We start from the raw sequence: 23,124 nt of genomic DNA, 5'->3' as shown, positions 1-23,124 counted from the left end.
TTGACGAGCAATCTTTGAAGTGCTCGCCGGCTATTTTTTCTGCCTGTGTTGGAAGACACCAGGATGTTCAAGGGCTGCCCAGAGGAAGTCCCGCTTGCTCAGCCGTTTGCGCCGACCCCTGCCCGGGGCCGCCGGCGGCGTCGGGGGCGGGGCGCGGGCCGGCCCTGCAGAGGCAGGTGCAGCCCCCGTGACTGGCTGTCATTGAGCGCGGACGCGGTTGTTTCTGCTCTTAAAAAAGCGCAGCCTTCAGCTTGGGGCCAAATTCTTTTCTCCACTTGGAGAAGTGATCTCATTTTCCATGTACCATATTTAAAAAAAAACACAAAAGTCTTGCAGGATTAAAAGAGAGAGAGAAAACAAACAAATGTTTGCGATGCATATTTGCTCCGGCCGGTCCCACATGTGCAGCAGTATTTGGCGTGAGGCTTCCAGGCCAGAATGTCGATCTGATATTGAATCCATATGACTCGGCAAACAGCGTTTACGGTCGTTTTTCTTTTTAAAATTTCTGCCTGGTGAGTTAAAATTAAGGTTGTTTTCGGCTGTGACTAATCTCGTAAAATCTTTTTTGAGACGGCATTTGATGCACTCAGACCATGAGCATCTCTTTGGTCTTTGGACTCTTATTAGTGGGATGTTGTGAGTCTGGGCTGCCTCTGAGATGGGAAATTCTGTGTGGACAGCTGGTGGCGCCCACTTCGCCCACTCCCACCGCTGGGGGCGAGTGGGGGTCCCCACGCCTGCAGCTTGCCCGGGGCAGGGGGACAAGGCTCTCGGGCCACCACCGCCCAGCCCCGCGTGCGCGTCTGGGCCACGTGGCCACTGGTCAGTGAGTCTATAAGAAGGAGGGACAGTAACCTCGTTGCCACAGTAATGGAGCCACACCACAAGGCCACCAAAGCCTGCGGTGGCCTTAGCATGGCCACCCTGCTTCTGCCCAGATTACTGGGGTGGGACTTAGATGGGCAGCCTGCAGGCCTTTCCTGAGAGGTTCCTGCCAGCTCTGGGTCAGGCGCGAGGCCCATGGCTGCCCGCTCCGGCTTTCCTGGCCAGAGGGCTTGGTCACAGTGGCAGAGGCAGCAGGCCGCACCAGCCCCCAGGGCCTCGGCCACCAGAACCTGCCGGCTGCGGGGCAGGGTGGGGAAGGAGGCAGGCACCCTGAGCGGGTGTTCTGCCGAGTCCCTGGGTCACAGGAGGCCAGGTTTGCAGGGCAGGCTCTGGAAGCCATTGCAGGAGGGCCACGGGCAGCGGTGTGAGCACCAGCACCGCCCTCGTCCTGGGGGATGCCCAGCTCTGGGGGCAGCAGGTCCCACCATGCAGGTGCCCAGCAGGTGCCCAGCAGCGCTGCAGCAAGGGAAGGCGGTGGCCTTTCCTCCTTGCCTTAGGCATCATCCATCCACGCAGCATCTTCCATCCAGACGCGCGTGTCTCCGGGAGCCCCTACCAGGAGCTGAGAGCAGCCCAGATGCCCGTTGAGCGGCAGGGGATATGCAGTGCAGCCTGTGGGTGCAGTGGAGTACTAGTCAGTCTTGAAGAGGAAGGGAATTCTGACACAGGCTCTGCACGGATGAGCTTGAGGATATCGTGCTGAGAGCTCGAGCCCGGCCCGGAAGGGCCAGTCCTGTGAGTCCACTCAGGAGGCCCCTGGAGGAGTCAGGCTCCTGGAGACAGGAAGCAGATGGTGGCTGCCGGGACTGGGGAGGGCCGGATTGTCAGCCTGGGAAGATGAGAAGGCTCTGGAGATGATGCCGCTGGTGGCTGTACAACCACAGGGCTTGTGGGGATGAACTGCGCGCGTGAGTGTGGCTAAAATGGTGAGCTTTCTGCTGCATACGTTTTACCACAACATGAGAAGAGCTGGTATTTCGAAGTGCGGTTCTTGTACGTGTTGGTGTCTGAGGGACATGGGCGTCCAAGCCTCAGGGGTCCAGCTCATCGTAGATTCTGAGGCTGATAGTGCTTCCAAAAGTCCTCCAGGCTGGTGAACATGGACACGCAGGTTTTGTGTTTTTAGGCGAAGTATGTCTGAAGTGGTGCAGAAACCACGAGGGGCACTGTCCGGACTTGTCACCGCCCAGCGGGGGTGCGTTCAGTCTGCCTGGGGACCACTCACAGACGGGGCTCTCCGTGCCCAGCCTCCTGTCCTGGAGATCTACCCACACCCTGCCGGTCAGCACACAGGAAAACCTGGCCTCTGTTACACCCTGTAACAGCCCAGATGTTTCACGGATCTCCCCACCCCCACCAAGAAATCTGGGGCCTCCTAGCAGAGGCACGTGGGGGAGATTCGGACATGGTCACAGACTTGTGACCCCCCCACCAGGATGAGTGCAGGCAAACACTGGACCTTCCCCCCCGCTGCCCGAAGGTGTGTGGGCAGTGGGAACAGGCACTTCCCTGGAACTGCACAGGAACTCGTGACAAATGCTGCCGTCTGGGAACGCGGATGTTCCGGTGGACACAGAGTGCACAGGGTTGACTGTCACTTCACTGGAGTCCGGGCGTTTTGTCTGGTATTTTGATAACAGGCTTTTGGTGAGATGTGGTCACTGGTGGCAGACTGCTGGGGGCAGGGGTGCCTCGGGGGGCTGTGTGAGCTTGGGTTGCTCATGCAGGAGACTCAGCGCAAAGTCTAAATTTGACTGCAGATCACCACCCTGATGTTTGCACCTGTGTGTCAGAAACTCACCCAGAACTGTGCACCGAGGCGAGCCGCTGGGTGTCACAGCTCACGTGGGCTGTGGCTTTTCAAGTCATGTGGGCACAGGCTGCGCAAGGATTCTCCGGGGGAATGTGACGTCTGCATCTGAGGCAGCAATCTGATCTCAGCTGTGAGCCCCTGGCATCTCTGATATGTCTTAGGCTGCTTTAACATCTTAGTGATTCCCTCTTTTTCTAAAAAAATTTTTTGTTTATTTATTCCTTTATTTGGCTGTGCTGGGTCTTCAGTGCTGCACATGGGTTTCTCTAGTTGTGGCGCCTGGGTTTCTCGCTGTGCTGGCTTCTCTTGTTGCAGAGCATGGGCTGTAGGTGCTCCGGCTCAGTAGCTGGGGCTCGTGGACTTTGCCCCTTGGCCTGTGGGATCTCCCCAGACCAAGGGTCGAGCCCGTGTCACCTGCATTGGCAGGCAGACTCTTATCCACTGAACCACTAGGGAGCCGGTTAGTGCTTCCCTCTTGAATAAGATCTTTTGTTGAGTGTTTACTGTATGTTTGCCTGAGTGCTGTGATGTTTCTTCTCTGAGTTACACTCTAGCAGCTAAGGTGTGGCTTCACAGCAGAGCAAGGTCCCGTGTGCAGCTGTGAGGCTGTGTCCCTTTCTGGGGGTTTCCTTGGGAATCTTGTGTGATGTCAGGTTGGGCAGAACACACAATTTCCTTTTGGGCGGGACATTGCACTCCATTGATAAATTCATCTTTATGATGGTGAGTCACCCTGTCCAAGACCAAAGGATGTCTTTCTATTGTTCACATATAATTTGGTGTCTCTTGAGATGTTTTAACGTTTTCTTTACATAAATTTTGTGTTTTTCTGATTGAGTTTGCAAGTGTTAGGTCTTCTAAAGAGGACTTTATCCATCAGACTGTCCTCTAATATGGTCATTATTCCAGTATGTAAGAAAAGTTATGACCAACCTAGATAGCATATTGAAAAGCAGAGACATTACTTTGCCAACAAAGGTCCGTCTAGTCAAGGCTATGGTTTTTCCAGTGGTCGTGTATGGATGTGAGAGTTGGACTGTGAAGAAGGCTGAGCACCGAAGAATTGATGCTTTTGAACTGTGGTGTTGGAGAAGACTCTTGAGAGTTCCTTGGACTTCAAGGAGATCCAACCAGTCCATCCTAAAGGAGATCAGTCCTGAGATTTCTTTGGAAGGAATGATGCTAAAGCTGAAACTCCAGTACTTTGGCCACCTCACGCGAAGAGTTAAGTCATTGGAAAAGACTGTGATGCTGGGAGGGATTGGGGGCAGGAGGAAAAGGGGACGACAGAGGATGAGATGGCTGGATGGCATCACCGACTCGATGGACATGAGTCTGGGTGAACTCCGGGAGTTGGTGATGGACAGGGAGGCCTGAGGTGCTGCGATTCATGGGGTCACAAAGAGTCAGACACGCCTGAGGGACTGAACTGAACTGAAAGGCTATTGACTATGTATTTAATTTTATATCCTTCCTGTTTACTAAATTCTTTCACTTGGGTCACTTTATCATTGATTCTCTAGGGTTTTCCAAATAAACGAAGGAGTCCTCTGCAGGTAGTAATCCTTTTACCTTCTCAGTGTTAAACCTCCCATTGAGCTCCCTTCTAGTTGCAACAGTTAACACCCCAGAAACTATAGGACAGGCCTCAGCAAACCTTTTCTGTAAGTGGCAGGTGGTGTTTCAACCTCCACGGGCCATGTTGTCTCTCTCGGAACTATTTAGCTTTGCTCTTGTAGTGCACATATGTAAATGAGCAGGTTTGGCCACAGTGTACGGTGGACTGGAGGGGCACTGTAGGTCACACACCCCTGGAGAGGGATGTCAGGGCATCCTTGCCTGGCTTCCTGATCCTCCTGGAAGATCAGGAAGCCAGGCAAGCCAGGGTTTTCCAGCATTTTCCTCATTAATTAAGTTGCTACCTTAGGAATAACGTGGACACACACACACGTCCACACGCAGTATCATGTTACAAGGTATTCATAATTCCTATTTTCTTGAGTGTTTTTTAATCAGAAATTAGTGTTGCATTTTGTTGAAAGCTTTTTTGCCATCTATGAAGATGGCAAAAGTTATAGATTTTTCTCCTTAAATCTATAAACTTGCTTGTCTGGTTAGTTGCTCAGTCATGTCTGCCTTTGGAGTCAGATGGACTGTAGCCATCCAGGCTTATCTGCCCATAGGATGTTTCAGGCTAGAATACTGGAGTGGGAGAAGGGTATGCCCTTCTCCAGAGGATCTTCCTGACCCAGGGACCGATAAGCTTGGTGTATTGTATTGATGACTTTCCTGATACTGAGCCAAGCGTGTTTCTCCAGAGGATCTTCCTGACCCAGGGACCGATAAGCTTGGTGTATTGTATTGATGACTTTCCTGATACTGAGCCAAGCGTGTTTCTCCAGAGGATCTTCCTGACCCAGGGACTGATAAGCTTGGTGTATTACATTGATGACTTTCTCGATACTGAGCCAAGCGTGCACTCATGGAGTAAATTATCTTGGTCACAATGTATTGTTTTCATAAAGTGAAACTGAAATCTGTTTGCTAATATTTTATTTAGCATATTTGGCATCAATAGTCAAAGTCTGTAATTTTATTTTTATTGAGTTTTCCTATCATAATTAACTGTCCATGTTATAGTTCTTAAGAATTGGAGACTTTTCTTCACTTTCTATTTCTGAGACAATTTAGGGGCATTGTTATTATCTTATTTTTAAAGATTTTTAAAGCACCTGGGTCAGGCACGTTATCCTGGGTTAGTGCCTTGATAACTTCGTTTCTTCTACAGAAATTGTGCTTCAAGGTTTCCATCTCTAACGGGTTAATTCTGGTAAATTATTTAATTTCTTGAGTATCATTTTTAATACTTCCTCACTGTATTTTTAGCATCTGTAGGGGATGTAATGATGTATTCTTTAAAACTCCTTGTGTCAGTAGTATTTTTCTTGATAAATCATCTAGGAGCTTATCAATTTTATTAATCTTTTTAAAGAAGCAATTTTCCACTTTGTAACAATCTTTATTATTTAACTATTTGAAGAGTTTTCATCGTTTCTTCTCTTATTTTTGATTTTTCTCTCCTTCTTCTTCTTCTTGTTCAGTCTCTCAGTTGTGTCCAACTCTTTGCAACCCCATGGACTGGAGCACACCAGGCTTCCCTGTCCATTACCATATCCCAGAGTTTGTTCAAACTCATGTCCATTGAGTCAGTGATGCCATCCAACCATCTCATTCTCTGTCGTCTCCTTTTCCTCTTCCTTCTATCTTTCCCAGCATCAGGGTCTTTTCCAATGAGTTGGCTCTTTGCATTAGGTGGTCAAAGTATTGGAACTTCAGCTTCAGCATCAGTCCTTCCAATGAATATTCAGGACTGATTTCCTTTAGGATTGACTTGTTCAATCCCTTGCAGTCCAAGGGACTCTCAAGAGTCTTCCCTAGCACCACAGTTCGAAAGCATCAATTTTTCAGTGCTCAGCCTTCTTTATGGTCAAACTCTCACATCCATACATGGCTACTGGAAAAACCATAGCCTTGACTATATGGACCTTTGTCAGCAGAGCGATGTCTCTGCTTTTTAATATGCTGTCTAGGTTGGTCATAGCTTTTCTTGCAAGGAGCAAGCGTCTTTGAATTTCACTGCTGCAGTCACCATCCGCAGTGATTTTGGAGTCCAAGAAAATAAAGTTTGTCATTGTTTCCATTTTTTCCCCATATTCGCCTTGAAGTGATGAAACCAGATGCCATGATCTTAATTTTTTGAATGTTGAGCTTTAAGCCAGCTTTTTCACTTTCCTCTTTCACTTTCATCAAGAGGCTGTTTAGTTTCTCTTCGCTTTCTGCCAAAAGGGTGGTGTCATCTGCGTATCTGAGGTTATTGATGTTGATACTGGAATCTTAATTCCAGCTTGTGCTTTATCCTCCTCCTTACATTGTGTTTAATTGTCTCTAGTTTCTTGAGGAGGAATTACACACTTTGTTCTTTTGAAGCAGTCATCATAAGCTTACTGGGACTTTACGGTGCCTTTTCTGATTATATGTAACTTGCAGTTCATCACCTCTGTGTGTCCTCATCATGACGGGGTGCAGAGTTCTGTAGTTTTACCTGTCCTTGTGGTTCTCCATCAGTTTTTAGAAGTGTGAGGCTTTGGATTTAGGTGGCTGCCATTATCCTATCACTTCATGGCAAATAAAAGGTGAACAGTGGAAGCAGTAACCGATTCTCTTTTCATAGGCTCCAAGTGGACCTTGATTGCAGCCATGAAATTAAAAGACACTTGCTCCTTGGAAGAAAAGCTATGGCAAACCTAGACAGCCTATTAAAAAGCAGAGATGTCACTTTGCCGAGAAGGGTCTGTATAATTAAAGCTATGGTTTTGCTAGTGGTAGTCATGTACAGATGTAAAAGTTGGACCATAAAGAAGGCTGAGCACCAAAGAATTGATGCTTTCAAATTATAGTGCTGGAGAAGACTCTCGAAAGTCCCTTCGACTACAAGGAAATCAAACTAAAGTCCATTCTAAAGGAAATCAGTCCTGAATATTCTTTGGAAGGACTGATGCTGAAGCTCCAATACTTTGGCTACCTGATGGGAAGAGCCGACTCATTGGAGAAGACCCTGATGCTGGGAAAGACTGAGGGCAAGTGGAGAAGGGGACGACAGAGGATGAGGTGGTTGGATGGCATCACTGACTCAATGGACATAATTTGAGCAAGCTCCAGCAGATAGTGGAGGACATAAGAGCCTGGTGGGCTATAGTCCATGGAGTCACAAAGATATATGACTTAGAGACTGAACAACAACATTATCCTGGGCTCCCTAGAAATCTTCAATACCAGTAATTTGAAAGCTCCTAGAAATTGATATTTATAAATCCTAATAGAAAAATCAGCACATAACATGCACAGGTATTTTACCAAAAAAGAAATATAAGTTACCAATGAATGTGTGAAATGTTTTTCGATCTAATTAATTGTCAAAGAATGAAAATTATAATGATGGTAAAATAATTTATCACATAAAATTGGCAAAGATTAGAAAAAAGAAAGAAGTACCCAGCATGGTCAAGAATTAAGAGAAATGAATATTATAATGTATTGCTGATAGCTGCAAGCTTCATGGAAGTTAATGCAAAGTCTCTAAATGTCTGCATGTTAAAGATTCCAGCTGAGGTATTGTGAGCGCCACCGTCCAGCTGCCTAATCCTCCCTAACCTCCGGCTCTGCCCTGGCCCCGGAGAGTCAGACTGCTCGCGCCCGCCTGCAGGGGGTGGCACACAGCATAGTGAGCCACTCCACACGTGGCACCTGCACTCGCCAGGACCCACACCGCCTGGGCTGCTGTCTGCCTTGTCAGGACGAGGAGGACGCCAGACAGACGGGCAGGCAGACAGCTGGCTGACAGGGTGGGCACTGATCACATGCTTACGTGCCTGTGGTCCCTCACGCACCCTCACTAGCCTTGGCTCTGGGAAGCCTGTGCAGGAGGGGCTGGAGGGCCTGCTTTTCAAAAAAAGGGAAACGTTAAATGAGCCCAAACAGTGCATGCCACAATAGTTACAGACATAACAGATTTAACAATCATTAAGATATTGTGAATAATGATACTAGAATTCACCCCCTTTTCACTCACCATCTCCCCAAAATGCACCCAGACTGGAGGATCTTAGAGGTGAGGTGAACCAGATGTTCTACGAATACATTTTCTCATCATAAATAAGTGGGTATAGAAAATGAAAAAAGAGGGAAAGGATGTTTAATGATTTAGGTATGCTTGAACACCAAAATAAAGAGAGAAGCTTATAGGTGGATTTCCTTGAATATAGATGAATATTTCCCAAGTGAAATGCGTCAGTTCCAAGAACATATTAGAAATGATGACCAGATAAGATTTGCCCTCCATAGGCAAGAATGATGCACCATCAGAAGATCTGGTAGTGTAACATTAATAGACTAAAGAAAATCTATGTGATGATTTCAGTAGATACAGAAATAGCCCTTTTTGGAGCTCAACATTTTTCATGATAAAAATTCCTAGACAAACCAGAACGTGGTATAGAAGAGGACGGGAAAACCCACCTCGTGGCGCAAACGTTCCTGTTGTGTTCCAGGTATCCATGTGTCTCATCTCACCATGGTGATGTTTGTATTTTATAAAACATCGTTTGATAATCATTAGAAAAAGAACCCAAGTCATGAGCCTTATAAATGGTGACCAAGTTTCTCATGTCACCTGCTGGCTCAGGACACTTTGCGAATAGTCATAAAAAACTAAACACGGGCCTTTCTGGAGGTTATGAATTCAGACCACAAAACAGGGAGGAAATGGTTGAAAAGCCAACCAGAAACAGTGCCTGATGGTTTTACTGCGAGTGACGTCACGCGAGTGACGTCATGCGAGTGACGTCGGCGTTCTTTTTGTTCTAGTCTCTCCACGGCTTCGCTCTGGTGGTGAGCGCGGAAGGGATGATCTTCTACGCGTCGGCCACGATCGTGGACTACCTGGGCTTCCACCAGGTAAGCACAGCGCCCCGTCTGCTGGGTTCAGTCCCGCTGCCTTGAAGGCGCGCTGTCTTCAAGGCGTGTGTGTGCTTCTGCAACCCCGTGGACTGTAGCCCATCAGACTCCTCTGTCCGGGGAATTCTCCAGGCAAGAATACTGGAGTGGGTTGCCTTTCCTTCCCAACCCAGGGATCAAACCCGGGTCTCCTGCATTGCAGGCGGATTCTTTATTGTCTGAGCCACCCAGGACCTTGAACTTTTAAACTTCAAGGTTTAAAATGTCTCTAAAATCAAACTTTTTCTTTTTTTAAATCACCGACCTTTTGTCAGATGAGATTTTGCACACCTGGCTTTGTCTGAGGCTCAGGGTCATGGCGAGAGGCATGATGGTGTCTTGGGTGTTCCTGGTCTCAAAGCAGCGACTTCTGCGCCTGCAGCCCTACCTCTGCGTTCCTCGCTGCGAGAGGCTGGTCAGGGCCAGGGCAGGGACGTGTCCTGAGCTGCACTTCAGTGTCTCAAACCCCGGATGCGACATACAGTAGGATGCAGTGTGCTCCAGAACCGCTCTTGCTGGAGTGCGGATAGCTTGCCCAGAATGTTGCCCCGGGTCAGCACAGCCTGGACGATTCCAGACCTCAGGGCAGAGCAGGAACCTCAGGGCAGAGCAGGATGGAGTCCATCCAACCCTAGGTCCAAGGAGGCGGCTCAGTGAGAAGCCCCAGGAAAGGAAGTGGGACCTAGCTTGGCCTCTGGGAGGGAAAAGTCTCACGAGCAATCCCAGCCCAGAGTCAAACACTGGTAAAACCTCCTGGCTCTGCAACTTGGGCGGCTGGGGTCTGAGGACAAGCTGGGCACAAGTGTGACCACCCCCCCCCCAAAAAAAAAACCTGTCCCCCACCCCAGCCCTCTGCAGGGAGCTCATAGCACAGGGTTATAAACTCCAGGAAGCCACCAACTGCCAGCCCTGGCACCTTCCCTGAGGAATTCAAGATAAAAACAGGTGGATTTGAGAGAGAACAAGACAGAACCTGGAAAAACCCAGAATACAGTGTGTCTGGGCTCAGGCCCTCCTCCGGGGGCACTTGACTATAGAGAATGACTGTAAGCTTAAAGACACAGGGTGAGCCAGAGAGAGCTGCAGGCACCGCGGGTGGAGGGCAGTGGGGCTGAGCCGGCCCTAGAGCATATTTGAGACCCCCTCGCCGGCAAGGCCACGGTGGCCCCTGGGAGGTGGACAGTCCACCAAGGGGCCCGCCCGCTGGTGTGCTTTCCTGGAGGCTGGAGACCACCCCGCGGAGCCGGGGCACCTCTGCGGGCCAGGCGAAACATTCGCAGCACCCGGGTCAGAGCCCAGCGAGGAAGGAGATGGGGGACAAGACGTGCAGTTAATACCGAAAATCTTCCCAATGGGCCAGAAGCTACGGCCGCCGGCCGGCCTGGGTTCGGGGTTCGGGGAGAAGCCCGGAGGTCGGAGGTCGGGAGGCCTGCGGGCGTCCGGCTCCGCCCCTTAGACGCCGGCCTTCCCCCGCAAGCTGCCAGACGGGCCTCCGGGCGCGCGCTCAGCGCCTCTGCACCTGCCTGCGTCCTGCGGGACCTCCTTCCATGGTCGCTCCGCGGAGGCCGCGCTCGCGGGGCCGGGCCCCTCTCGAGCAGCGCCCCTCTCCCAGGCCCGCCGGGGCGGAGCGAGGCCGTGGGCGCGACGATTCGAGTCCCAAGTAATGAAGCCTTCCTCGCGCCGCTGGACGGTGTGTGCAGCATCTGGATCTAGAAAAATGTGATGTGGTCGCGTGTGCCCCTTGAGACTTTTCATTTTTTGCCCCAATCGCTGTTGCCTGAGTTGCTCTGTAAATTCTCGGGACACCCACACCACCTGCCTTTGACTGTAATTCGAAGGTCCCACCCCTGTGTTGGGTTTCTGTGGGAAATGCAGGTGCCCTGTAGAGACCCGATTCCAGGTCTGAACTTGCTAATTGGAGCTTTTGTTTTCTTGGAACTGGGTTATTTCCTCTGAAGTGTTAGAAGTTAAAAAAAAAAAAAAAAGTTTTGCCTTTTATTATAAGGAAATTGTTTCCAAATGCCATTAAATCAGGCAGTGCCTCTAGTTTATGTAAAACATTTCGTGAACATATTAGACCAGCCCTGTGCTATTATTGTCAGCTTCTTGGGCAAAGTGCTTTACAAAAAGTCAGGAACCAGCCGTTTCCTGTGGCAACCTGAGTGCATCGGCTCAGCATCTTGCATTTCAGTGCTCTTTGAGATGAACAAATAGGCTTTAGATGTATATTTTAGTTGCCCTTGGCCTCTGCTGCTACAAGACGTTGTCCATTCTCTCCGAGGTCTGCAGTGGGAGCGTCTCATCCCCAGGTGAATCAGGACGGATGTGAGGGCCTGTGGCAGGAAGCAGTTAAGGGCCCACGGGCATGGAGAGCGGATATACGCTCTCTCTGCACAAAAGACAAAGATGGTCACTACTGGAATGAGCTGTTTGTGAAAATGGCTGTGCTTTTATCCTCAACTCTGCGGAGGGTGGTTCGGAGCCAAGATGAGACGCTCTGACCTGACCAGAGCGGGCTTGTTCTGTGCTCTGTGAACAGCTGACACGTCACTCTCCCCTGCTTCGCAGATCCCCCACCATTTCTTCTTGACCTCGTTTGTAGGAATCAAACCCTAGACATTAGGAAAGACGAAGGGAAGCCAGGCTAACTGCCACGATCTCGGTTTTCTCATCCCAGAAAGTGTCGACATTTAAGTGTGTGTGTGTTAGTTGTTCATCTGTGTCCAACTCTTTGTGACTCCGTGCACAGTAACCCTCCGGGCTTCTCTAACACCTTCAGAGTCGCCTGATCTGCGATGCCTCCTTCAGCTCTGCTTGTCCTCCTCCAAGTCGATCTCCTCCTGTGTCAGTTAAGCCGCGGACCCACCCTTTGCAGCCGTTCGTGGATTATCTGAGGTGTGCGGAGACGGCAAATGGGGCAGCAGGGCGCCCCTGGGGTTCTGCTGAAACTCACCAGGGAATATGTGGACCACAGTGCCTACTTATTAGTCTACAGTGAGAAATACCAGCACTCAGACATCAGCACAGTTTTTTTCCTTTAATCAAAACCATGGAGGGGAAAATGCCATCCATCAAAGAAGGATGGAAAATTCCTAGTAATGAGTCAAGCAAATCATACATAGTACTTCCACTCAGAAAATATAAAGCATTATTTAAAGAAATTTAAAGATCCAGAGCATCGAAGAATTGATGCTTTCTAATTGTGGTGCTGAAGAAGACTCTTGAGAGTCCCTTGGACAGCAAGGAGATCCAACCAGTCAGTCCTAAAGGAAATCAGTCCCGAATATTCATTGGAAGGACTGATGCTGAAGCTGAAGCTCCAATACTTTGGCCACTAGATGCAAAGAGCTGACTCACTGGAAAAGACCCTGATGCTGGGAAAGATTGAAGGCAGGAGGAGAAGGGGGCAACAGAGGATGAGATGGCTGGATGGCATCACCAACTCAGTGGACATGAGTTTGAGTAGGCTCCAGGAGACAGGGAAAGACAGGGAGGCCTGGTGTGCTGCACTCCATGGGGTTGCAAAGAGTCGGGCATGACTTAGCAACTGAACAACAAGAAAATGGAAAGATATGCTGTGAATGGAGAACTTAACATTATTATTATAAAGGTGACAGATCAAGTTATAGAGTAACTGGCGTCCCTGGTGGCTCAGTGGAAAAGAATCCACCTGCCAATGCAGGAGGCACAGGTTCAATCCCTAGGTCAGGAAGATCCCTGAAGAAGGAAATGGCAACCCAGTCCAGTCTTCTTGCTTGAGGAATCCCATGGACAGAGGAGCCTGGCGGGCTATAGTCCATGGTGTCTCTAAGAGTCAGGCACAGCTTAGCGACGTAACAACCACACCAAAGAACAAGCACTGTGCTTTTCTGGGAGGAAATTGGACAAGCTGATTGGAAATGCAGAGACCTGAGCAAACCCAGCACCATGGGAGAGGGCATCAATGGTCTCTGGGACATACACTCCCAGACACGGCACCTCATGTCCAGCTCAGTGGCTGAGACCAGTGGGGTTGGTGCAAAGAAGGACACACGGCCTCGTAAGACAGGGGAGGTTCACAGCAGATTTTGGTTCACAGTGAAGCCGAAGTTGCCAGGAGGTGGGCAGGTGCTGGTCTTGTCAGTAAATGGTGCCTCGTGGACTGGATCCTCTTGAAAAAAATGAATCTTGACACCTGCCTCACACCACACAGAGTCAATGGTAGATGGTGGAAGTTTCTAGAAGATGACAGGGCAGAGTCAGGAGGTATCTGAGGAACAAACACACAGAGAGGACAGAAGCCCTAAAGCCCTGACCATGAGGACAGACTGACAGATCAGGCCGTGTCAGAGCCATGAGGAGCACAGCAGGCCCAGGAGTGGGAAGATGTCTGCCAAGGAGTCCACCCAAGACAGGACTCCCACCCGGGAGGGTGCAGAAGGTGACAGGGCAGCCAGGCGGCCCCGTGGAGATTCGAGAGGACGACAGCAGCAGGCGGTGTGCATGCGTACATTCATCTGAAGACCAATAAACCTGTGGGAAGGCGCTCCGCTTCGTTAGTCCTCCTGATGTGCCGATTGAACACTAAACAGAAATTGTGACGTGGGGACGCACGGCTCACAAAGAACGCGGAGCGCCTGGGCTCGCACACGGCTGGAGCAGGTGTGCTTGCACGCTCACTCTGGCGGCTGGCGGCGTGCTCTGCTGGGGCTGAGGCCCTGTCCACCCCATGGCCCACATTCCAGGCCGGGGTGCAGGCTCAGCAGAACCGCCCTGGAAGACACAGCAGCCGCGCCGGTGAGAGGCCCAGACGGCAGGGAGGGACTCCCCAGCGGCCTCCCCAGAGCCATACCACGGAGGGGCTGAACCACTGCTTCAGGCACCAGGGGCCGCGCCACCATCGTGAGATGGCACAGAGGGCACAGGGCTCCGTTTGAGAACAGAACCAGCCCGGGGTGCGGGGTCTGTGCCGTGGTCGCCTCCACAGAGGGCGGAGGGAAGGGTTCTGAGTCCTGACTGGGTGGGGAAGCTGCGTGACTATGATGTGGGCACGTTTCACATTCTGTGTTACGCCTGCATCACTAAACTGCATGAGGAGAGCTTCACTATGGGACATGCCCTTATGACTCTAGAACCTCCAGGTGAGGGGAGCCGCCAGATGAGGGGAGCCTCCAGGTGAGGGGGCCTCCAGGTGAGAGGGGAGCTTCCAGGTGAAGGGGAGCCTCTAGGTGAGGGGAGCTTCCAGGTGAGGGGAGCCTCCAGGTGAGGGGAGCCTCCAGGTGAGGGGGCCTCCAGGTGAAGGGGCCTCCAGTTGAGGGGTGACTTCAGGTGAGAGGGAGCCTCCAGGTGAGGGGTGACATCAGGTGAGGGGTGACATCAGGTGAGGGGTGACTTCAGGTGAGGAGGGGCTCCAGGTGAGGGGTGACATCAGGTGAGGGGGGCTCCAGGTGAGGGGGAGCCTCCAGGTGAGAGGGGAGCCGTCAGGTGAGGGGGAGTCATCAGGTGAGGGGGGCCTCCAGGTGAGGGGAGCCTCCAGTTGAGGGGTGACATCAGGTGAGGGGTGACTTCAGGTGAGGAGGGCCTCCAGGTGAGGGGAGCCTCCAGGTGAGGGGGGCCTCCAGGTGAGGGGAGCCTCCAGGTGAGGGGTGACTTCAGGTGAGGGGGGCTCCAGGTGAGGGGGAGCCTCCAGGTGAGAGGGAGCCTCCAGGTGGGCACCTGTCTCCTTGGGCTCCTCTTGTAACTGTGGCCCTTGAATGTCAAACAGGTAACCCCAGGAAGGTAGAAAATGAGTGTGATTGTAACTCGAAGGCTAAACTCTAATCATGTGCGCACACTCGCCCCCACAGTCTAAGACACAGGTTTCACAGAAAGAAGCGGACGCTAAGGTCAGAAGTGCTGTAGTCCTTGGTCAGTGTTGTCCAGGGCTCTGGCATGAATGAGGACTCACGGGGGACGGGGACACACCAGACCCCTCCTGCTGACACCTGCAGCACCTTCTGATTCTCATGCACCTGGAGGCCCCCTCACCTGGAGGCCCCCCTCACCTGGAGGCTCCCCCTCACATAGAGGCTCCCCCTCACCTGGAGCCCCCCCTCACCTGGAGGCCCCCTCACCTGGAGCCCCCCCTCACCTGGAGGCCCCCTCACCTGGAGCCCCCCCTCACATGGAGGCTCTTCCCTCACCTTGTGGCCCCCCATCCACTCTGAGTGAGGTTGCCTATTACCTCCTAAGAAGGTAGCATCCTTTGTGAAGCCCTGATCCTCAGGAACTTTTACTCCATCTGGTTTTTACAGTGACCCAGTTGAGAAACAACTGAAACTCAGCAGTGGGCCAGTTGAAGGGGCCGAGGGGCTTCTGCGGGACGGGGGTCCCAGGGGTTAATGAGCGGTGCCGTTCAGTTTAGATGGGAAGACATGCACCAGCCTCGGTGTTTTTCGACACTCTGGATGGTTTCACCAACAGTACCGACAATCGAGTCCGCTGAGATCTGCCTTCATAGCCCGAGGCAGGGCCTTGGTGCCCCGGACTGCGGGGTCCCAGCGTGGACCTGGGCAGTGGGGCAGCACTCAGGGCCTGAGCAGGTGGGGGGACCCAGGACCAGAGAGAGGGCTGTGGGTCAGAGTCCTTGCAACATCCTGCGGGGGCAGCGGTCAGGCCAGGGGACCCCAGCCCAGCCCTGTCTCACCGTACAGGTGTGCTTCCCTAATTAACTTTGTGATCCGAGTGTAACAAAGAGGCTGGAAGGTGACCAGACATAAGCACACAGCTCGATGCAGTTGGAGTCAGCTTTGAACAGTGGGAATCTTGATCCCAAATGAAGTTTGATCTCTGAGCCCTTGATCTGCCCCTGGAGGCACCGCCTGGCCTGGGGGGGCACTTTGTGGGCTGGACGCCTGGACTCCAGGCAGTGTTGGTTGCCTCCTGTGGGGAGGGACTTTCTCTTCACGGCTGTGACTTGCCTTTGACAGATGGATGAGATGTTTTTGTGGTCATTAACCCTGGAATACAGTGTGGACATTCCCTTGGGGTAAGGCTAAAATGACTGACTCATGTTCCAGACAGATGTGATGCACCAGAATATTTATGACTACATCCACGTGGATGACCGCCAGGACTTCTGCCGGCAGCTGCACTGGGCCATGGACCCTCCCCAGGCAGGGTGCGGGCAGCCACTACTCTCGGAGACAGGTGGGTCCGGGGGGCCCTGGTCTGATGCAGACTCGGAGGCTCCTGAGACACGTGGACGCCTCCACAGCGGTTGCCCCTTTCCCCCTCATCCTGTTGAAGCGGCATTGACACCCCTTCCTCCTCGGAGACCTCCTCCCATGCCCCCTCCCATCTCAGGCGGTTTCCGCAGGGGGCTCTCTGGCTCCCAGGGCACCTGTGTCTCCTGCTCTGTAGGGTGTGAGGCCCAGAAGCCAGGGACCCTGTCTCTAGTTTTGCAAACGCCCCCTCAGATGCACATCTTCTAGGAAATTCTCTCCACCCACCTGAGATTTACCCGAAACAGTCTCCCAAATGTTGCTGTCTGTTCGGGGACGTTGCCCCCTGTGGGCAGGACCCCCGAGGTGTCCCAGATCTGTGGCCCCTGCCCAGTGGACATGCCAGGCAGGCGCCCAGGTCCCTGAGATGGCAGAGCAGATGGGAGCTCGGGGGGCAGGGTGAGTGGCCGCCCCTGGGGTGCAGTGCAGGGAAACGGGGTCCTGGGTCTACCATGCGTTCCCCACGGCGGTCAGGAACTCCAGGAGTTTCCGGCACGCCTTCACACGGCAGCGCGTGTCGCCTTCTACAGGCAGAGGAGATGCAGTGCCAGGCGCCGGCCAGCTTCACAAGCTCAGAGCGAAAGCCCAAGCTAACAGACACTCACGAGGGGCCAGTGGGGGCAGTGCTCCAGGAGGGAGGCCTGTGCGTTACATGCCAAGAGCTGCTGTTGGCACCACGAATTTGCTGACCAGGGTGTGTTTCTGCTTTCTCCCTGGTACCTGCCGTCTGTGCCCAGGAGAGGATGCCATCCTGGGGAGGCTGCTCCGGGCCCAGGAGGGGGGCACAGACCCGCCCACCGAGTACTCGGCCTTCCTGACACGCTGCTTCATCTGCCGCGTGCGCTGCCTGCTGGACAGCACCTCGGGCTTCCTGGTGAGTGAGAGGGTGGGGATGGCACCTGGGGGCCTCCTGGTGAGTGAGAGGGTGCAGGATGGCACCTCGGGGCTCCTGGTGAGTGAGAGGGTGGGGATGGCACCTGGGGGCTCCTGGTGAATGAGAGAGTGCAGGATGTCACCTTGGGCCTCCTGGTGAGTGAGAGGGTGCAGGATGGCACCTCGGGCTTCCTGGTGAGTGAGAGGGTGGGGATGGCACCTGGGGGCCTCCTGGTGAGTGAGAGGGTGCAGGATGGCACCTCAGGGCTCCTGGTGAGTGAGTGGGTGGGGATGGCACCTCAGGGCTCCTGGTGAGTGAGAGGGTGGGGATGGCACCTCAGGGCTCCTGGTGAGTGAGTGGGTGGGGATGGCACCTCGGGGCTCCTGGTGAGTGAGAGGGTGCAGGATGGCACCTCGGGCTTCCTGGTGAGTGAGAGGGTGGGGATGGCACCTGGGGGCCTCCTGGTGAGTGAGAGGGTCCAGGATGGCACCTGGGCTTCCTGATGAGTGGCAGGGTGCAGGATGGCACCTGGGGCTCCTGGTGAGTGAGAGAGTGCAGGATGGCACCTCGGGCTTCTGGTGAGTGAAAGGGTGCAGGATGGCACCTGGGGCTCCTGGTGAGTGAGAGGGTGGGGAGGGCACCTCAGGCTTCCTGGTGAGTGAGAGGGTGCAGGGTGGCACCTCGGGCTTCCTGGTGAGTGAGAGGGTGGAGATGGTACCTCAGGGCTCCTGGTGAGTGAGAGGGTGGGGATGGCACCTGGGGCTACTGGTGAGAGAGTGGGTGCAGAATGGCACCTCAGGCTTCCTGGTGAGTGAGAGTGTGCAGGATGGCACCTTGGGGCTCCTGGTGAGTGAGAGGGTGGGGACGGCACCTCAGGGCTCCTGGTGAGTGAGAGAGTGCAGGGTGGCACCTGGGGCTACTGGTGAGTGAGTGGGTGCAGAATGGCACCTCGGGCTTCCTGGTGAGTGAGTGGCTGTAAGGTGGCACCTTGGGCTTCCTGGTGAGTGAGAGAGTGCAGGGTGGCACCTCAGGGCTCCAGGTGAGTGAGTGGGTGCAGGATGGCACCTCAGGGCTCCTGGTGAGTGAGAGGGTGGGGATGGCACCTGGGGCTCCTGATGAGAGAGTGGGTGCAGAATGGCACCTCAGGCTTCCTGGTGAGAGAGTGGCTGCAGGGCCAGTGTTGCGTGAGTCCAGGCCTGGGCCTGGCACAGGGCTCCAAGGTCCATGGGAACAGTTGGCGAAGCAAGGGGTGGGGTGTGGGTGCCTTGCAGGGAGGGGGGATCTGGCCTCGATGGGGCAGGGCTGAGTCACGGCAGGTTAATGAGAATGAAGTGGGGCATCTTCAGGGGTGACACCCCCCCACCCCTGCTCATCCTTTATTCAGGCGGTTGGTTGGTTGTCCAGAAGGCCTTTTGTTTTGATCATACTTGGTTGACTCATTAGAAAAGACTCTAATGCTGGGAGGGATTGGGGGCAGGAGGACAAGGGGACGACAGAGGATGACATGGCTGGATGGCATCACTGACTCGATGGACGTGAGTCTGAGTGAACTCCAGGAGTTGGTGATAGACAGGGAGGCCTGGTGTGCTGTGATTCATGGGGTCGCAAAGAGTCGGACACGACTGAGCAACTGATCTGATCTGATCTGAAGATGATTTTTGTTCCACATGATGTAGATAGATTTTACCTAACACTGAGGCAGAGGTTGAAACCTAGGTTGAAGTGAGGCCATGTCTGAAGCACAGAGTAGAGGAAACGAGCACAGAACTCAGTTTAGAGTGTCTTGTCATATTTCCCACAAGGCTGGCCACGGCACATGCAGGGAAGGGCTCTGGAGTAGGGACTGAGGCTCCAAGTACGGGGTGGGGTGGGCAGCTCAGATCCCAGGCTCACCCCAGCCCCCCTGCCTGCGTTCAGCCTGCTCACACCCAGCGGCCAGGGCTGCCCCCGAGAGCCCTTGTCGAAACTTCAGGACATGCAGTTGATGTTGGGTTTTTAGCTCTAAGTCAGCCATGGCGGGAATTTTCACACCAAAGAAACTGTCCAGTGCCACAGATCAGAGCTTTTCCCCCAGAGCTGGATGTAAGCTGTCCCAGCATGGCCAGAAACTGCTCCACACCAAGCTCGTGGCCAGCACACATAGAGAATTTCAGGCATTTGTTCACCCCATAAATTCATGCACAGATGGAGAGATGGAAAGATAGGTGGGTGGATGGAGGGAGGGACAGATGGAGGGATGGAGGGAGAGACTGACTGACAAGTGAGGGGCAAGAAGAGCGTGCAGCGTTACTTGTCCACACAGGGCAGGGTGCCCTGAAGCCATGCGAACTTACTCAGTTACAGATCAACTTTTCATCATAGAGAGAGCTTTTATTTTCTTTATCACACACTCCAGAGTTACTATCTGGCTTTTTAATTCTCACCAAATGCTCACAAGGCATCCAAGTCTATGCCCTAACCACTAATGCTGAAAGAGCTAAAGTTAAATGGTTCTATGATGACGTACAAGGCCTTCTAGAACTAACACCAAAAAGAGATGTCCTTTTCATCACAGGGGGCTGGAATGCAAAAATAAGAAGTCAAGAAATACCTGGAGGAACAGGCAAGTTTGTTCTTGGAGTATAAAATGAAGCAGGGCAAGGGCTAACAGAGTTTTGCCAAGAGAACGCACTGGCCATAGCAAACACCCTCTTCCAACAACACAAGAGAAGACTCTATACATGGACATCACCAGATGGTCAATACCGAAATCAGATTGATTATATTCTTTGCAGCCAAAGATGGAGAAGCTCTATACAGTCAGCAGAAACAAGACCAGGAGCTGACTGTGGCTTAGATCATGAAGTCCTTCTTGCCAAATTCAGACTTAAATTGAAGAAAGTATGGAAACCACTAGACCATTCAGGTATGACCTAAATCAAATCCCTTATAGTTATACAGTGGAAGTCACAAATAGATTACAGGGATTAGATCTGATAGACAGAGTGCCTGAAGAAGTATGGATGGAGGTTCATGACACTGTACAGGAGGCAGTGATCAAGACCACCCCCCCCCAAAAAAAATGCAAAAAGGCAAAATGATTGTCTGAGGAGGCCTTACAAATAGCTGAGAAAAAAGAGAAGCAAAACGCAAAGGAGAAAATGAAAGATATACCCATCTGAATGCAGAGTTGCAAAGAATAGCAAGGAGAGGTAAGAAAGCCTTCCTCAGTGATCAATGTAAAGAAATAGAGGAAAACAATAGAATGGGAAAGACTAGAGATCTCTTTAGGAAAATTAGAGATACCAAGGGAACATTTCATGCAAAGATGGGCATAAAGGACAGAAATGGTATGGACCTAACAGAAGCAGAAAATATTAAGAAGAGGTGGCAAGAATACACAGAACTGTACAAAAAATATCTTCACGACCAAGATAATCACGATCACTATGACTGTGATCACTCACCTAGAGCCAGACATCCTGGAATGTGAAGTCAAGTGGGCCTTAAGAAGCATCACTACAAACAAAGCTAGTGGAGGTGATGGAATTCCAGTTGAGCTATTTCAAATCCTGAAAGATGATGCTGTGAAAGTGCTGCGCTCAATATGCCAATAAATTTGGAAAACTCAGCAGTGGCCACAGGACTGGAAAAGGTCAGTTTTCATTCCAATCCCAAAGAAAGGCAATGCCAAAGAATGCTCAAACTACAGCACAATTGCACTCGTCTCACATGCTAGTAAAGTAATGCTCAAAATTCTCCAAGCCAGGCTTCAGCAGTACGTGAACCATGAACTTCCAGTTGTTCAAGCTGGTTTTAGAAAAGGCAGAGGAACCAGAGATCAAATTGCCAACATCTGCTGGATCATCAAAAAAGCAAGAGAGTTCCAGAAAAACATCTATTTCTGCTTTATTGACTATGCCAAAACCTTTGACTGTGTGGATAACAACAAACGGTGGAAAATTCTTCAAGAGATGGGAATACCAGACCACCTCACCTGCCTCCTGAGAAATCTATATGCGGGTCAAGAAGCAACAGTTAGAACTGGACATGGAACAATAGACTGGTTCCAAATTGAGAAAGGGGTATGACAAGGATGTATATTGTCACCCTGCTTATTTAACTTATATGCAGAGTACATCATGCAAAATGCTGGGCTGGATGAACCACAAGCTGGAATCAAGATTGCTGGGAGAAATATCAGAAACCTCAGTTATGCAGATGACACCAACCTTATGGCAGAAGGAAAAGAGAAACTTAAGAGCCTCTTGATGAGAGTGAAAGAGGAGACTGAAAAAACCGACTTAAAAGTCAACATTCAAAAAATGGAGATCATGGCATCTGGTCTCATCACTTCATGGCAAATAGATGGGGAAACAGTGGAAACAGTGACAGACTTTATTTTCTTGGGCTCCAAAATCACTGCAGATGGTGACTGCAGCCATGAAATTAAAAGACACTTGCTCCATGGAATAAAAGCTATGACCAACCTAGACAGCATATTAAAAAGCAGAAACATTACTTTGCCAACAAAAGTCCATCTAGTCAAAGCTATGGTTTTTCCAGTAGTCATGTGTGGATGTGAGAGTTGAACTATAAAGAAAGCTGAGTGCCAAAGAATTGATGCTTTTGAACTGTGGTGTTGGAGAAGACTCTTGAGAGTCCCTTGGACTGCAAGAAGATCCAACCAGTCAATCCTAAAAGTAATCAAGCCTGAATATTCATTGGAAGGACTGATGCTGAAGCTGAATGTCCAGTACTTTGGCCACCAGATGCAAAGAGCTGACTCACTGGAGAAGACCTTGATGTTGGGAAAGATTGAAAGCAGGAGGAGAAGGGGACAACAGAGGATGAGATGGTTTGATGGCATCACTGACTCAATGGACAGGAGTTTGAGCAAACTCCAGGAGATAATGGACAGGGAAGCCTGGTGTGCTGCAGTCCATGGAATCACAGAGTCGGAGAGGACTGGGCGACTGAGCTGACTAACTGAACTCATATGCTCTGGATCAGGAAAATCCAGTTGTCCCTGAGTTTTATTGCCATGAGTGGATGGCGTTTGGGGAATGGAGGGTGATGGGGCCAGTCCTCAGAGGTGGTTGGCTCCAGCACGTCCTCCCAGGGTGCTGCCTGGTGACTCCGGCCGAGTCTAGGGATGTTCACGCGCCTGAATGAGGACTCACATGCCCACGAATGCACACAACTGGAAGTTTAGAGAAAGCTACAGGGAAACCCCGATGATTCGAAAGCAGTGGGGAGCACCTGTCCCCAGGGGCCGGCATGGAAGACGTGTTGGTTCCGTCCTTGGGAATGTGAGTTCTGAGGCCTTTGGCCGTTGACCAGTTAGCCTAGCTAATACATCTTGTGACTGTGCCTTCGTTTCTGTTTTTGAAACACCAGACGATGCAGTTTCAAGGACGACTGAAGTTCCTCTTCGGTCAGAACAGGCGGGCGCCCTCGGGCGCAGCCCTGCTCCCGCGGCTGGCCCTGTTCTGCGTGGTGGCCCCCCTGGCCCTGCCGCCGGGCGTGGAGGTGAGGGTGAAGACCGTGTACCTGAGGGCGAAGCACAGGGCGGACGTCCCGGCCTCTACCGACGCAAAGTGAGTAGAGGCCCCGGCAGCCAAACCTGTCCTCGTTACTGCTGGGCCACACACGCTGTCTGCACACGTGCATTTTCTGCCTGTTCTCACTTCATTTCCAGCAAGGAGTAAGATAAAAAAAGTTGGCTGTTTTTAAAGCTGCTACATCATGGGAGAAGCAGCTATTAGAAAAAAGAA

General features: G+C 51.8%; 1 protein-coding gene across 1 annotated transcript in view; it reads left to right on the top strand.

Annotated features, from left to right (window-relative positions):
* The window catches only part of AHRR (aryl-hydrocarbon receptor repressor), an 86,227-nt gene that overhangs the window by 56,267 nt on the left and 6,836 nt on the right, over positions 1-23,124 (top strand). Inside the window, exons 5-8 of the mRNA XM_027520306.1 lie at positions 9,125-9,214; positions 16,291-16,420; positions 17,232-17,368; positions 22,748-22,947. Coding sequence (XP_027376107.1) covers positions 9,125-9,214; positions 16,291-16,420; positions 17,232-17,368; positions 22,748-22,947 — 557 coding nt within the window. The remainder of the gene's footprint in view (positions 1-9,124; positions 9,215-16,290; positions 16,421-17,231; positions 17,369-22,747; positions 22,948-23,124) is intronic.

This window comes from Bos indicus x Bos taurus, chromosome 20 (genome assembly GCF_003369695.1).
Source record: "Bos indicus x Bos taurus breed Angus x Brahman F1 hybrid chromosome 20, Bos_hybrid_MaternalHap_v2.0, whole genome shotgun sequence".
Taxonomy (NCBI): Eukaryota; Metazoa; Chordata; class Mammalia; order Artiodactyla; family Bovidae; genus Bos; species Bos indicus x Bos taurus.
This window is presented reverse-complemented; position numbering and strand designations above follow the sequence as displayed.